This window comes from Hylobates moloch, unplaced genomic scaffold, assembly GCF_009828535.3.
Source record: "Hylobates moloch isolate HMO894 unplaced genomic scaffold, HMol_V3 SCAFFOLD_21, whole genome shotgun sequence".
NCBI classification, from domain to species: domain Eukaryota; kingdom Metazoa; phylum Chordata; class Mammalia; order Primates; family Hylobatidae; genus Hylobates; species Hylobates moloch.
The window spans coordinates 10,177,792-10,190,977 of NW_026652296.1; the positions used below are offsets into that span (position 1 = coordinate 10,177,792).

The 13,186-nt window shown below is 53.7% G+C and overlaps 1 protein-coding gene across 1 annotated transcript in view; it reads left to right on the forward strand.

Annotated features, from left to right (window-relative positions):
- RIPOR3 (RIPOR family member 3) overlaps positions 1-13,186 on the forward strand; it is a 105,410-nt gene that overhangs the window by 75,725 nt on the left and 16,499 nt on the right. Inside the window, exons 4-12 of the mRNA XM_032143173.2 lie at positions 1,243-1,321; positions 6,107-6,130; positions 6,421-6,474; positions 7,308-7,457; positions 7,674-7,737; positions 8,075-8,118; positions 8,292-8,417; positions 8,496-8,641; positions 12,257-12,386. Of these exons, the coding sequence (XP_031999064.1) occupies positions 1,243-1,321; positions 6,107-6,130; positions 6,421-6,474; positions 7,308-7,457; positions 7,674-7,737; positions 8,075-8,118; positions 8,292-8,417; positions 8,496-8,641; positions 12,257-12,386 (817 nt within the window). The remainder of the gene's footprint in view (positions 1-1,242; positions 1,322-6,106; positions 6,131-6,420; positions 6,475-7,307; positions 7,458-7,673; positions 7,738-8,074; positions 8,119-8,291; positions 8,418-8,495; positions 8,642-12,256; positions 12,387-13,186) is intronic.

Consider the following 13,186-nt stretch of genomic DNA (forward strand, 5'->3'; position numbering starts at 1 on the left):
TCCCAGAGAGCTCAACACCTCAGTGAGTAGCAGTCTGGCAGAAGCTATCTTTTCCACATTTGAGGTGGTGTCAGTAGAGCCCAGAGAGGGTGAGTGACTTTCCTGGGGTGACTCAGCAAATCCAGCAAGATGGGACTTCCTGCCTTGGCCCCCAAATCTACACCCCCCCCCCATTTTCTTTTTGGAATGGAGTCTCGCTGTGTTGCCCAGGTGGGGTGCAGTGGCACAATCTTGGCTCACTGCAACCTCTGCCTCCCGGGTTCAAGCAATTCTCCTGCTTCAGCCTCCCAAGTAGCTGAGACTACAGGTCCGGGACCACGCCCGGCTAAGTTTTTGTATTTTTAGGAGAGATAGGGTTTCACTGTGTTAGCCAGGATGGTCTCGATCACCTGACCTTGTGATCCGCCCACCTCGGCCTCCCAAAGTGCTAGGATTACAGGCGTGAGCCACCATGCCTGGCCTAGACCCTTGACCTTGAGGGAGGTGTGCCATGATGACCTCCCCATGAGCTGGGCCCCAGCTTGGGAAGCGGTATAACATGGGGATGAAGATTTTGGGCTCAGAAGGCCACTGTGTGGTTTCAGACCTGGGTTCAGCCTCTTCTCTGCTGTGTGACCAGGGCTGGGGTACTTGCTGCCTTCAAGGGTTGGTTTGTCTATCTTTAAAATACATATACTAGGTTGGGCGCGGTAGCTCACGCCTGAAATCCCAGCACTTTCGGAGGCCAAGGCAGACGGATCACCTGAGGTCAAGGAGTTCAAGACCAGCCTGGCCAACGTGGTGAAACCCTGTCTCTACTAAAAATACAAAAATCAACCAGGTGTGGTGGCACACACCTGTAGTCCCAGCTGCTCAAGAGGCTGAGATATAAGAATCACTTGAACCCAGGAGGTAGAGGTTGCAGTGAGCTGTGATCACACCACTGCACTCCAGCCTGGGCGAGAGAGGGGGACCTTGTCTCAAACAATAAGTAAAGGAAGAAAGAAAGAAAAAATGCATATAATAACAGTAGAACCTACTTGTGGGCCTGGTGGGGGAATTAACTAGGAACTTCCCCGTAACCAATTTGGCATGGTGCTGGGCACACAGCCCCCAGTGTGAGGGGGCCGGGCTTCCTACCTGCCTCTGAGCCCCGCTGAGCCCCGTGTCTGCTCTCCACGTGGGGACATTGTCCATTTGGCCTGTTTCCTTTCCCTTTCTTGTTCCTCTTCCATTTGAAACTCTTCCTCGCTTTCCTTGCAGGGAGTATCTGTGTGTGCAGCAGGCTGAGCTGGACCACCTGTCTGGACGCCACAAGGACACCAGGAGGAATTCCAGGCTGGTGAGACCCCTCCCTGCCTGCTTCCCACCCAGATACCCTTGGCCAGGAGTAAAAGAACGAACCCTGCGTTCCCCCTAGCCTATGTCACGGTGTGACTCTTTCTCAAAATTAGAGGTTTATGGAATAGCCTCTTCACGTTGCGCTGAGTTAACTTCACTTTAGCACTTACAGCAGTTCACATATTTTAGGCCCATGTCTCACTCTCTTTCGGTTCTAGAAGTAACGCTAAGGTGGGCAGTGTATAGAGGTGCATTTCTTTTAGGTGGTCCTATTTTATAGACCTTGGCCATCAGGTGACCTGGACTTGGGATGGCTTCTGTAATGCCAGGAAAGTGGGTCAGATTTCACATCTTGGGTATGTCACAGTGGCCCCTGCTGCTGTCCTTGATGAAGCCTGCGTGTTCCTTCAATGCCCAGCTGACAGGCAGCATTTCCTGCTATCATCAGGGCAGCATCTTTTTTTTTTTTTTTTTTTTTTGAGACAGGATTTCCCTTTGTTGCCCAGGATGGAGTGCAGTGGCACAATCCCGGCTCACTGCAACCTCCACCTCCTGGGCTCAAGCGATCCTTTTACCTCAGCCTCCCAAGTAACTGAGACTACAGGCATGCACCACCATGTCCAGCTAATTTTTTAAATTTTTTGTAGATACAGGGTCTCATCATGTTGCCTAGGCTGGTCTTGAACTCCTGGGCTCCAGTAATCCTCCTGTGTCGGCCTCCCAAAGTGCTGGGATTATAGGTGTGAGGCACTGTGCCAGCCAAGGCAGTGTCTTTAAGGCTGGCCCTGGGCCCTGTGTTGCCCAAGGCTCACCTGCTCTGGTTTTTTGCCTTTCTTTTAGCAGAGACAGACTTAGCAAAACACACACACACACACACACACACACACACACACACACACACACACACACACTCACAAATAGCATGCCCCATTAAATTTGTTTTGTTTTGTTTTGTTTTGTTTTGTTTTTGAGATGAAGTCTCACTCTGTTGCCCAGGCTGGAGTGCGGTGGCATGATATCGGCTCGCTGCAACCTCTGCCTCCTAGATTCAAGCAATTCTCCTGCCTCAGCCTCCTGAGTAGCTGGGATTACAGGCACCCGCCACCACGCCCAGTTGTTTTTCGCATTTTTAGTAGAGACAAGGTTTCACCATGTTGGCCAGGCTGGTCTCAAACTACCTGACCTCAAGTGATTCGCCTGCCTCGGCCTCCCAAAGTGCCGGGATTACAGGCATGAGCCACTGTGCCCGGCCTCCCATTAAATTGGTTTTTCAGACAAATCACAAATATGTTTAGGTATAAGTATATCCCATGTAATCTTTGGGACATACTTATGCTAAAATAATTGTTCCCTGTTTATTGGAAATTTTAATTAGGTGTCCTGTATTTTATCTGGTGACACTGCTAGGATCCCATTGCTCAGGGACTTCATCCTTTCAGCAGGAGGATCTTCCTTTCATCTGGGAAGTCTCTCCGCTGCTGCCTTGCGAAAACCCCACATATCCTTAATGAATTAGATTTGGAAACAAAAGCAAAGAGGCCTTGCTGCTGTGGGATTCTCCTCCCAGCCAGTGTTTCCCAGAATCCCTCCTCCAAAGCACCAACCTGCAGAGCAGGCCACCAGCTTGACTGAGGGACTGGGAAAGCGAGAAGGGGAGATGAGTTTTTCTACTAAAATAGCATCCAGTGGCTCAGCACAGTGGCTCACGCCTGTAATCTCAGCACTTTGGGAGGCTGAGGTGGGTGGATCACTTGAGATCAGGAGTTTGAGACCAGCCTGGCCAACATGGTGAAACCCCATCTGTACTAAAAATACAAAAATTAGCCACGCATGGTGGTGGGTGCCTGTAGTCCCAGCTACTCGGGAGGCTGAGGCAGGAGAGTAGCTTGAACCCAGGAGGCTGAGGATGCAGTGAGGTGAGATCATACCACTGCACACCAGCCTGGACGATAGAGCCAGACTCTGTTTCAATGAATGAATGAATGAATGAGTGGAATAAGCAAGCAAGCAAGCGGCCGTCTCTGTATTCTGGCTCCAGCAGAGAGGGCCTCGGGGTGGGCAGGGTGGGAGAGGCAAGGGCCCAGCCTCATGCGTGTGCCAGGGACTTGGGGAGGGAAAAGCCTGCCAAGCTCAGCATGCCTCACCCTTGGTGGGCGGTTGGGCGGGTGACCAGCAGCAGATGGTGGGAGAAGGTGCTGCCAAGATCTCACCCAGCTCCAGCACCCGCCCCTCTTCTCACACGGGTGCAGTGAGTCTCACCCCGTGGACTTCGTTTCCCATTCTTTCCGTTCTAGAAGTAACTCTAAAGTAGGCAAGAGTATAAATACTTGTATGTTTTAGCTGCTGCCATGTCATAGATGGGCACACTGAGGCCAGGGCACAGTGACCGCACTGGAGCCACACAGCAAGACGCCCATGTCGAGTCCTGCTCCCATGACACTGCTGGTTCTCATTGAAGCAAGATGTTGGTTTTCGAGACGTTGCTGGGTAGTCACTCTTCTTTTCAAAGGCTTGAGATCTTTCCTCTTTATTTCTTTTTTTCTTTTCTTTTCTTTTTCTCAGGATGGAGTCTTGCTCTGTCACCCAGGCTGGAGTGCAGTGTCACGATCTCCATTCACTGCAACCTCTGCCTCCCAGGTTCAAGTGATTCTCCTGCCTCAGCCTCCTGAGTAGCTAGGATTACAGGCGCACACAATCATGCCAGGATAATTTTTGTATTTTTTATTTAGTAGAGAGGGGGTTTCACCATGTTGGCCAGGCTGGTCTCGAACTCCTGACCTCAGGTGATCCACTCACCTCGGCCTCCCAAAATGCTAGGATTATATGCATGAGCCACCACGCCCATCCTATTTCTTTATTTCTTAAATGGAGTTTTAATTGTTTCTTAATTTTAAAAAGATTTTATTTATTTATTCTTAAAGCGACAAGGTCTTACTCTGTCACCCAGGGTGAAGTGCAGTGGTACGATCATAGCTCTCCGTAACCTTGAACTCCTGGGCTCAAGCAATTCTCCTACTTCAGCCTCTCAAGTAGCTGGGACTACAGGTGTGTGCCACCATGCCCAGCTAAATTTTTAAATTTTTTGTAGAGATAGGGTCTTGCTATGTCACCCAGACTGGTCTTGAATGCCTGGGCTCAAGTGATCCTCCTGCCTTGGCCTCCCAAAGTGCTAGGATTACAGGTGCGAGCCACTTCACCTGGCTTAAATGGAATTTTTATTTCATTATCGCATATGTACAATTCCACATAAATACATACATGGGACTTTTTGGGGTTGAATCCTTCTTTCTCTCGATTGACACCCTCCTCTATTCGTCTTCTGTGTCCCACCCTGTTTAACCCTTAAGAACAATCTTGTATTGATCTTCCCATATTTTTCTCTCTGGTCACATAATCATGTAAATGTGTTTAGCAGTTGTGAGTTAAAATTGTCTTACAAAAATGAAATGTCAATTTACATACTCTCCTATAGCTTACTTTTCCTCCCGGGTGGATCTCCGGCCTCATGGTAACCCCTCCAGACTCAGACATAGTGACTCTAATCTCCACTGGAAATTAACAGCCAGTGAAAATTAGAGTCACTATATTTTAAAATTAGAGTCACTTAAAAAACAAGAGTTTTTTAAACATTTGTTTAAATAAATGTTTCTTGGCCACACTTGTTCATGTACACATTGTCTGTGGCTGCTTTCCCATGATGGCAGAGTTGCTTAGTTAGGACAAAACTTTGACCCTGACGAATTTAACCCCACAGGCAGGTACAGCACTTCTCATGTCTTAGGCCCACTTCACACTCTCTTTCTTGGTTCCAGAAGTAACTCTAACATAGGCAAAGGTGTGTATGTTTTAGATGGTCCTACCTTTTTTTTTTTGAGATGGAGTCTTGCTCTGTCACCCAGGCTGGAGTACAGTGCACGGTCTTGGATCACTGCAACCTCCACCTCTGAGGTTCAAGTGATTCTCCTGCCTCAAGTCTGGCAAGTGGCTGGGATGACAGGCACGCACCACCACGCCCAGCTAGTTTTTATATTTTTAGTAGAGATGAGGTTTCGCCACATTGGCCAGGCTGGACTTAAACTCCTGATCTCAAGTGATCTGACCACCTCAGCCTCCCAAAGTGCTGGGATTACAGGCGTGAGCCACTGCGCCTGGCCAGGATGGTCCTACTTTATAGATCTTGGCATGGGGCGCCCTGGCCTGCCAAGCCTGAAATATTTACTTTCTGACCCTTTATAAACCTGTAGAAAGGTTTGCCTGCCCTGATGATATATTATTTGTCTTGGTCGCACCCTGGCCCCTGGAATGGATAGACTTAGGAATTCACCATTAAGGCTTGAACTTCTGTGCCATGTGCCCCTCCCGCCTCCATCCCCCACGTTCTTTTGGTCATGGCTGAGGCCATTCCTTCAATCCCAATGGTTCCCATTTTGTCAAGTGCCTGCTGTGTCCTTTTTTCTCCCTATGAGGTAGGCGCTTCTCCTACCCTACTTTACATAGGAGGAAATGGAGGCCCGGAGAGGTTGAATGACTTGCCTGGGACACACAGCTGGGAAATAGAAGAGCCAGACCTAGAACTGCCTCATCCAACGTGCATGTGTTTAATCAGTGCTGTCCTTGGCGTGGACAGCAGTCTGCCGTTGGCAGAGGAAGGAGTGGGGGTGGCTGTAGACATGGCTTTCTGTCCTCTGACTCTGAGCTCAGGCGCCTCCAGCATAGAGCCTCATAGGCCTTGGAGGAACATGTGGGACTCTGACAGCTTCTTCCGCCCTCCTTTCCTCCCCCACAGGCTTTCTATTACGACCTGGACAAGGTGAGTCTGCATACGGTGAGTGAGGTGGGCTGGGCTCGGCTGGATGAGAATGACTGTGCCTCACTGCATCCTCCTGGCTGAACGATGGGCAGAATACCTGGGTTTCCTCCCCATTTTAGGAATGGGAAGGCTGAGGCTCTGCGATGAGCCTTCCTCGGGGATGGTGAGGGGCCAGCCCAGCACTAAGCCCCATTCTCTGAGTTAGGACCTGCAGGAGGGTGGCAGGGGCAAGCGGGGCTGGCGGGTGGCCCAGGCGACTTTGCAAACATCTTCCCTTTTTCCGGGAGAAGCAAACGCGCTGTGTGGAAAGGCACATTCGGAAGATGGAGTTTCACATCAGCAAGGTCAGCCGGCTCGTGGATGTTGCAGGGTGGGGCGGGGCAGTGCCAGCTTGCTGGGCCTCAGCTAGGTTAGCAGGAGCCGGGGAGGTGCCCTCGCAGCAGGGCTCAGGGCCTCTGGGTACGGGGCAGCTGCAGGAGGCTATGGATGAGCAGGGGCCTCGGGCCAGTTGAAGGACAGCAGGGGCTCAGCCCTGAGGTGGGACTCACTGAGGACCGTGTGGGCTCTTTCTTCAGTTTATGCAGAAAGACCTCATGGTCAGTCTTAGATGGCTGGGAAGGTTGAGCCCTCCCAGCCCATTGTACAGATGGAGAAGCAGAGGTCCAGAGATGAACATGGGTTCGCCCAAGGTCGCATAGCAGATCCTTAAGCTTTAGAGTCTGCAAACGGTTTCACGATCTTGCTTTACTCCCCGCACTGCCCAGTGGGTGGCAGGTTATCACAAACTCACCTCCCGTTTCATTGTTGAAAAACCAGGCAGAGGAGGTGAAGGGACAGATTCCCTTGTCTCTTTCACTCATTTTTGCTGTGCACACTGTGTGCCAGTCGCTGCCAGGAGCTGGGTATGCAGCAGGTGAGGCAGGGGTGGCAGGTGAGGCAGGGGTGGCAGGTGAGGCAGGTGAGGCAGATGTGGTCCCTGCCTGTGGGGGTTCATGTTCTACTGGGGCCAGGGGTGACTGCTTTGAATGGGACTGGGCAGGTAGTGACTGTCACCATGGGCTGGGCTAGCCGGGTGCTTAGCTCAGGGAGGGCCTCTCCCAGATGGGAGAAGTCGACAGGCAGGTGTGGGGCTGCCCCTCTGCGTGGGCAGCGCCACCAGCTCGTGTGCCCACCATAGGTGGACGAGCTGTACGAGGACTACTGCATCCAGTGCCGCCTGCGCGATGGCGCCTCCAGCATGCAGCGGGCCTTTGCCGGGTGCCCCCCGAGCCGCGCAGCCCGAGAGAGCCTGCAGGAGCTGGGCCGCAGCCTGCACGAGTGCGCCGAGGTGGGCCGGGCCAAGCTGGGCTGGGCAGCAGGGGCAGCGAGAGCTGGGCCGGGCAGTGGGGACATTGACAGCTGGGCCAGCGGGGGCTGGAGGAGGTGTTCTGGGCCCCAAGGAGGCGTCACTCTGCCTGTGGCCTCTGTCTGGCTGCAGGGACAGTTAGAGGCCCCCGTGGCCTAGCCCCAGGCAGCCAGCTGAGCCACCTCCGGGGCTTTGCAGGACATGTGGCTCATCGAGGGGGCCCTGGAGGTTCACCTGGGCGAGTTCCACATCAGGATGAAAGGTAACAGGGCTGAGAGGGGGTGGGCAGAGGCCTTCCTGGAGGCCCTGAGACTTGTGCTGAGGGGCGTGGGAATTGGCCAGAATCCCAGGGGTCTGAGCCCAGTCTTGGCTTTTGCATCCATGTGACATGTGACCTCTGGCAAGTCCCACCCCTCTCTGAGCCTGGTGTGAGGGCCCAGCACCCTCTGTCCATTTTCCATCATGATGGCGTACCTCCCCCCCCATCCTCACCCCACTGAAACTGAAAACCTATACTTGGGGAACCCCAGAGAGGACCTGTGGTCCCAGGTCAGGGAGAGTGGAAGGCGGAGGGGAGACTGGCCATGTCTGTGTTCCAGGCTTGGTGGGCTACGCACGCCTCTGTCCCGGAGACCACTATGAGGTACGGCCACCCTCCGGGGTCAATCCTCAGGGCTCCCTGCCAGGTCTTTGGGGGATGGGAGCTGCTGGGAACCAGGGTTGCAGCTGGGGCTCTGTCTGGCAGGGAGGGCCCTGGGCGGGCAGCAAAGGGACACCCACCTGGGCTGACACGGCCCCTCTTGGGCTGGTTCACAGGTGCTCATGCGTCTGGGCCGCCAGCGTTGGAAGCTCAAGGGTCGGATCGAGTCAGATGACAGCCAGACCTGGGACGAAGAGGAGAAGGCCTTCATCCCCACGCTGCACGAGAACCTGGACATCAAGGTGAGGATGGGGCCCGGGGGCAGGGCTGGGGTGCCTGGGTGCTCGGCTCGGACACCACCCTCCAGCCCCCACCCCCAGGTGACGGAATTGCGGGGCCTGGGCTCGCTGGCTGTGGGCGCAGTGACGTGTGACATCGCCGACTTCTTCACGACGCGGCCGCAGGTCATCGTGGTGGACATCACGGAGTTGGGTACCATCAAGTTGCAGCTGGAGGTGCAGTGGAAGTGAGTCCCGCCCAGCCCGGGGAGAGCGGAGGCCTGGCGGGCTGCCCCTGGTGGCCTGGCCACACTCTGGCCCTAGGTTCCTGCACCAGCCTCTGCCAAGGGTGTCCCTGCCCTCATGGGTCCTCATCTGTCCCTCACTCCTGCCCCTCAGTCAGGTCGAGGCCTAGACCTTCTCTGCAGCCCCTGCCTGCCTTTCAGGTTTTGCTTCCCTTCTTGCTTCTGAACCCCTGGCTATTAAAGCCCCAGGGAAGTTTGGGGGGACACTTTCCGGGGCCTCCTGGGCTTGGCTCCTTGGAGGAGGCGGCTCACCTCTCCACGAAGGCCCTCCTTGCTGCTCCCACCCATTCATTCCTGGCCGACCCTGGCTACCCCCCCAGGCCCAGGGCTGAGCGGTCACCTGCATCCCCCTCTTGGCTGCAGAGCCATGAAGCCCATGTCCATGCGATCACCCCCTGGACTGTATACCCTGAGCGTGGAGGGCTCCAGAGCTCTCTGTTCTAAGGAAGCCTTGCATTTGCAGGGCATTCCCTTCCTCCTCCTCAGCGCAGGGGCAGCAGAAGGGAGAGCTGAGGGCCCTCCTCTGCTCTGTGCTTGCTCTGGCCAGTCGGGGCTGGTCTCTCTCCTCTCCCCCTAGGGTGGGTGTCTGAGCTGGGGGTCACAGAACTGCTGCCCTCTCCCTTGTGCGCTGGGTGAATTCTGGTGAGCGGCCACCTGCACCCTCAGGGTCCTCACCTGTCTGGTAGGGCTGAGAATACCTCTTGCCCAGGGGCACCTGAAGTGTACAGGGTGGTGGGCAGCTCAGTGCCATCCAAGCCTAGGACCTAGGGTGCCTGCGGGTCTGCAGACACCCTGGGCAGAGAAGCGGGCACTTGCAGAGCCTCTGAGCTGTAGGCCTTCTGGTCAGGCCAGGCCCAGGTGCCATGAGCCAGGCATTTGTGCAAATAATTATAAGCAAGTTTCTTTGAGGCAGGAGGGTCTATGGGGACCTACCTGCTCCGAGTGCAAGGCTGGACACAGGCCAGGCTGAGCATCACGGGCCAGGCTAAGCATCACTCGCCTCGCTGCTCCCACGCGCTCGCCTGGATTCCCATCCTTCCCTGTGCATGTTCCACACAGGGGTTCTTCCGTAAGGGTACCCCTTTTACAGATGAGGGGTCTGAACCGAGTGTTCCCTGTTCATCGGCTGAGTTTCTCAAAGGGGCCTCTAACTGGGGGTGTCCAGTTGTTACTGGTGGAGGGTTTGGACAATGAGTTGTTTAAGTCCTTGGCGTTTTGAACAAAGACTTGAACAAAATGCAGAAAAAGGAGCAGGGGAATGAAACGCAGGAATGAAGCAGCAGGACTTTATTAAAGCAAGAAAGCAGGTTGGGCGCAGTAGCTCACACCTATAATCCCAGCACTTTGGGAGGCCTAAGTGGGCAGATCACCTGAGGTCAGGAGTTTGAGACCAGCCTGGCCGAAAAGGCGAAACCCCGTCTCTACTAAAAACACAAAAATTAGCCAGGCGTGGTGGCGCGGGCTTATAGTTTCAGCTACTTGGGAGGCTAAGGCAGGAGAATTGCTTGAACCTGGGAGGCAGAGGCTGCAGTGAGTCAAGATGGTGCCGCTGCACTCCAGCCTGGATGACAGAGAAAGACAGTCTCAGAGAAAAAGAAAAAAAAAAAAAAAAAAAGGCAAGAAAGCACTCCGCAGGGTGGGAGTGGGCCCGAGCATGCGGCTCAAGGGTCTGGTTGCAAAGTTTCTGGGCTTTAAGTACCCTGTTTGAGGTTCCTATGGCCTGTCCCTTTTCTGGATAAAGGATTTGGTCTGTGGTTAGAGGCTGAGGTGGATGGCGCCCTATGCAGATAGAGGGATGGTCCCTGTTTCGCCAGCGGCCCATCCACACCCTCCCTTTCCATCTGAGCCGTGGTTGGAGGCGGGAGGGCTGTAGGGAGCATTGCCTTTGATCCTTTACTACTGAGTGTGGGGAGACGGGGTTTTTCCTTTTGGGTTAGCTTTAGGAAGATTGCGTTAATTGGCCTTAGATTCCCTGTCCCTTCAGACCTTGGTGTCTTTCTTTGATTTAGCATGAATTGGCCTGGTTTCCTGCCTCCAGATCCTGTTCTCCTGCTCAGTCACTGTCCCTAACCATCTGGCTAAGGGCCCTCAGGGCGGTCAGAGTCTAAGAAAGGTTTCTTTTTTTCTTTTTGAGACAGAGTCTCGCTCTGCTGCCCAGGCTGGAGTGCAATGGTGCAATCTCGGCTCACTACAACATCTGCCTCCCAGATTCAAGCGATTCCCCAGCCTCAGCCTCTCAAGTAGCTGGGATCACAGGTGCCCGCCACCATGCCCAGCTAGTTTTTTTATATTTTTAGGAGAGATGGGGTTTCGCCATGTTGGCCAGGCTGGTCTCGAAGTCCTTACCTCAGGTGATCCACCCGCCTTGGCCTCCCAAAGTGCTGGGATTACAGGCATAAGCCACCGCGCCCGGCCTTGAGAAAGATTTCTAAAGGGATCGAGGCCTTGTAACCTGGAGTTCCTAGGCCGCACCTGTGACCATGAGCGAGGCCCTGGCCTTGGAGGCCCAAGCCTCCATTTCCTGTTTTATTTTGCTTTTTTTTTTTTTTTTTTTTTGAGATAGAGTCTTGCTCTGTTGCCCAGACTGGAGAGCAGTGGCATGATCTCGGCTCACTGCAGCCTCCACCTCCCAGGCTCAAGTGCTCCTTCCACCTCTGCCTCCTGAGTAGCTGGGACTAGAAGTGTCTGTCGGTCACCACATTAGCCCAGCTAATGTATTCATTTTTTGTAGAGACGGGGGTTTCGCCAGGTTATCCAGGCTGGTCTCGAACTCCTGAGCTTAAGTGATCTGCCTGCCTTGGCTTCCCGAAGTGTTGGGATTACAGGTGTGAGCCACCGCACCCGGCCCATTTCCTCTTAAATCCGTTAAGTACAGTGACATCTGAAGTGTAAGCATCACTCTTAGTGATCTTTAAGGCTTTGGGGTCAGAGAAATGTGTGTGTGAATTCAGTTCCGTCTCGCGTGGTTGGTTGTGACACTGCCCTAAGCAAGTCACTCATCTCTCAGAGCCTTCCTTTCCTCCCCTGTAAATAATTCTCCAGTCCACAGAGGGTTGTCTTAGGGTGGAAATAAGGATTCGTGTAAAGAGTTTGGTAGAGGCTGGGCTCAGTGGCTCATGGCCTGTAATCCCAACACTTTGGGAGGCTGAGGCAGGAGGATTGCTTGAGCCCAGGAATTTGAGACCAGCCTGGGCAACATGGCAAGACCCTGTCTTTACAAAAAAATAAAAATAAATTTAAAAATTAGTCCGGCATGGTGGTACATGCCTGTGGTCATAGCTACATAGGAGGCTGAGGCAGGAGGATCACTTGAACCCAGGAATTCAAGGATGCAGTGAGCTGTGATGGCACCACTGCATTCCAACCTGGGCATCAGAGCAAGAACCTGTCTCAAAAACAAGAAACAGTTTAGAGCAGAGCTCCTCGCACACCATCCACGTTATTGTATTGTAAGATGAAGACCATCGACCTGTATAACCTAAGAGCCCGCTGGGCCGTCTGCGCCTGAAATGGCCTCTGGGCGCCGATGGCATCCTGGCCTTCTGTTCTCTCCTCCAGCCCGTTTGATACTGAGAGCTTCCTGGTGTCACCCAGCCCCACAGGCAAGTTTTCTGTGGGCAGCAGGAAGGGCTCCTTGTACAATTGGACACCCCCGAGCACCCCCAGCTTCCGGGAGAGATACTACCTGGTGAGTGAGCCTTCCCCGGCGCAGGGCCGCTGTGGTCACCCTGGGATGGGGGCAGCACGTGGGAGCTGGGCGGAGCAGTCTGGCCCCCCCAGACCTGGCAAGCCTCGGGCTCAGCTTCCATTTGGGGCGATCCTGGGTGTTTTCCTGTGCGCTTTCTTCCTCTGCTGCCAGCCTCCATCCTAGCCTGGGTTCTGGGCTTGGCTGGTCCTTCAGGACATCTGCAACGGGCTCTCTGGATGGTTCTAGCACCCCAACCATGGCCTTGGCCTTAATATATATGTTTCTAGTAGTATTGACAGAGTGCCCAGTAAAACATCTCCTTCCCGTGATCTCCATGGATCAGGGTTCCCTCCTTAATGCTGTCATCAATTTCTTCCATATTCTTCCAGAGACAGCAATCCATCTACCAGCAAGTGTATGCACCTTTTTTTTTTTTTTTGAGACGGAGTTTCGCTCTTGTCGCCCAGGCTGGAGTGCAGTCGTGCAATCTCAGCTCACTGCAACCTCCACCTCCTCCCAGGTTCAAGTGATTCTCCTGCCTCAGCCTCCTGAGTAGCTGGGATTACAGGCACACACCACCACATCTGGCTAATTTTTGTATTTTTAGTAGAGACGGGGTGTCACCATGTTAGCCAGGCTGGTCTTGAACTCCTGATGTCAGGTGATCCACCCACCTCGGCCTCCCAAAGTGCTGGGATTACAGGCATGAGTCACCGTGCCCAGCCCTCTCTGGACTTCAATATCTGTATCAGAGAAGTGAGAATAACAGCACTGCCCTTATGGGATTGTTGTGAGAGTTA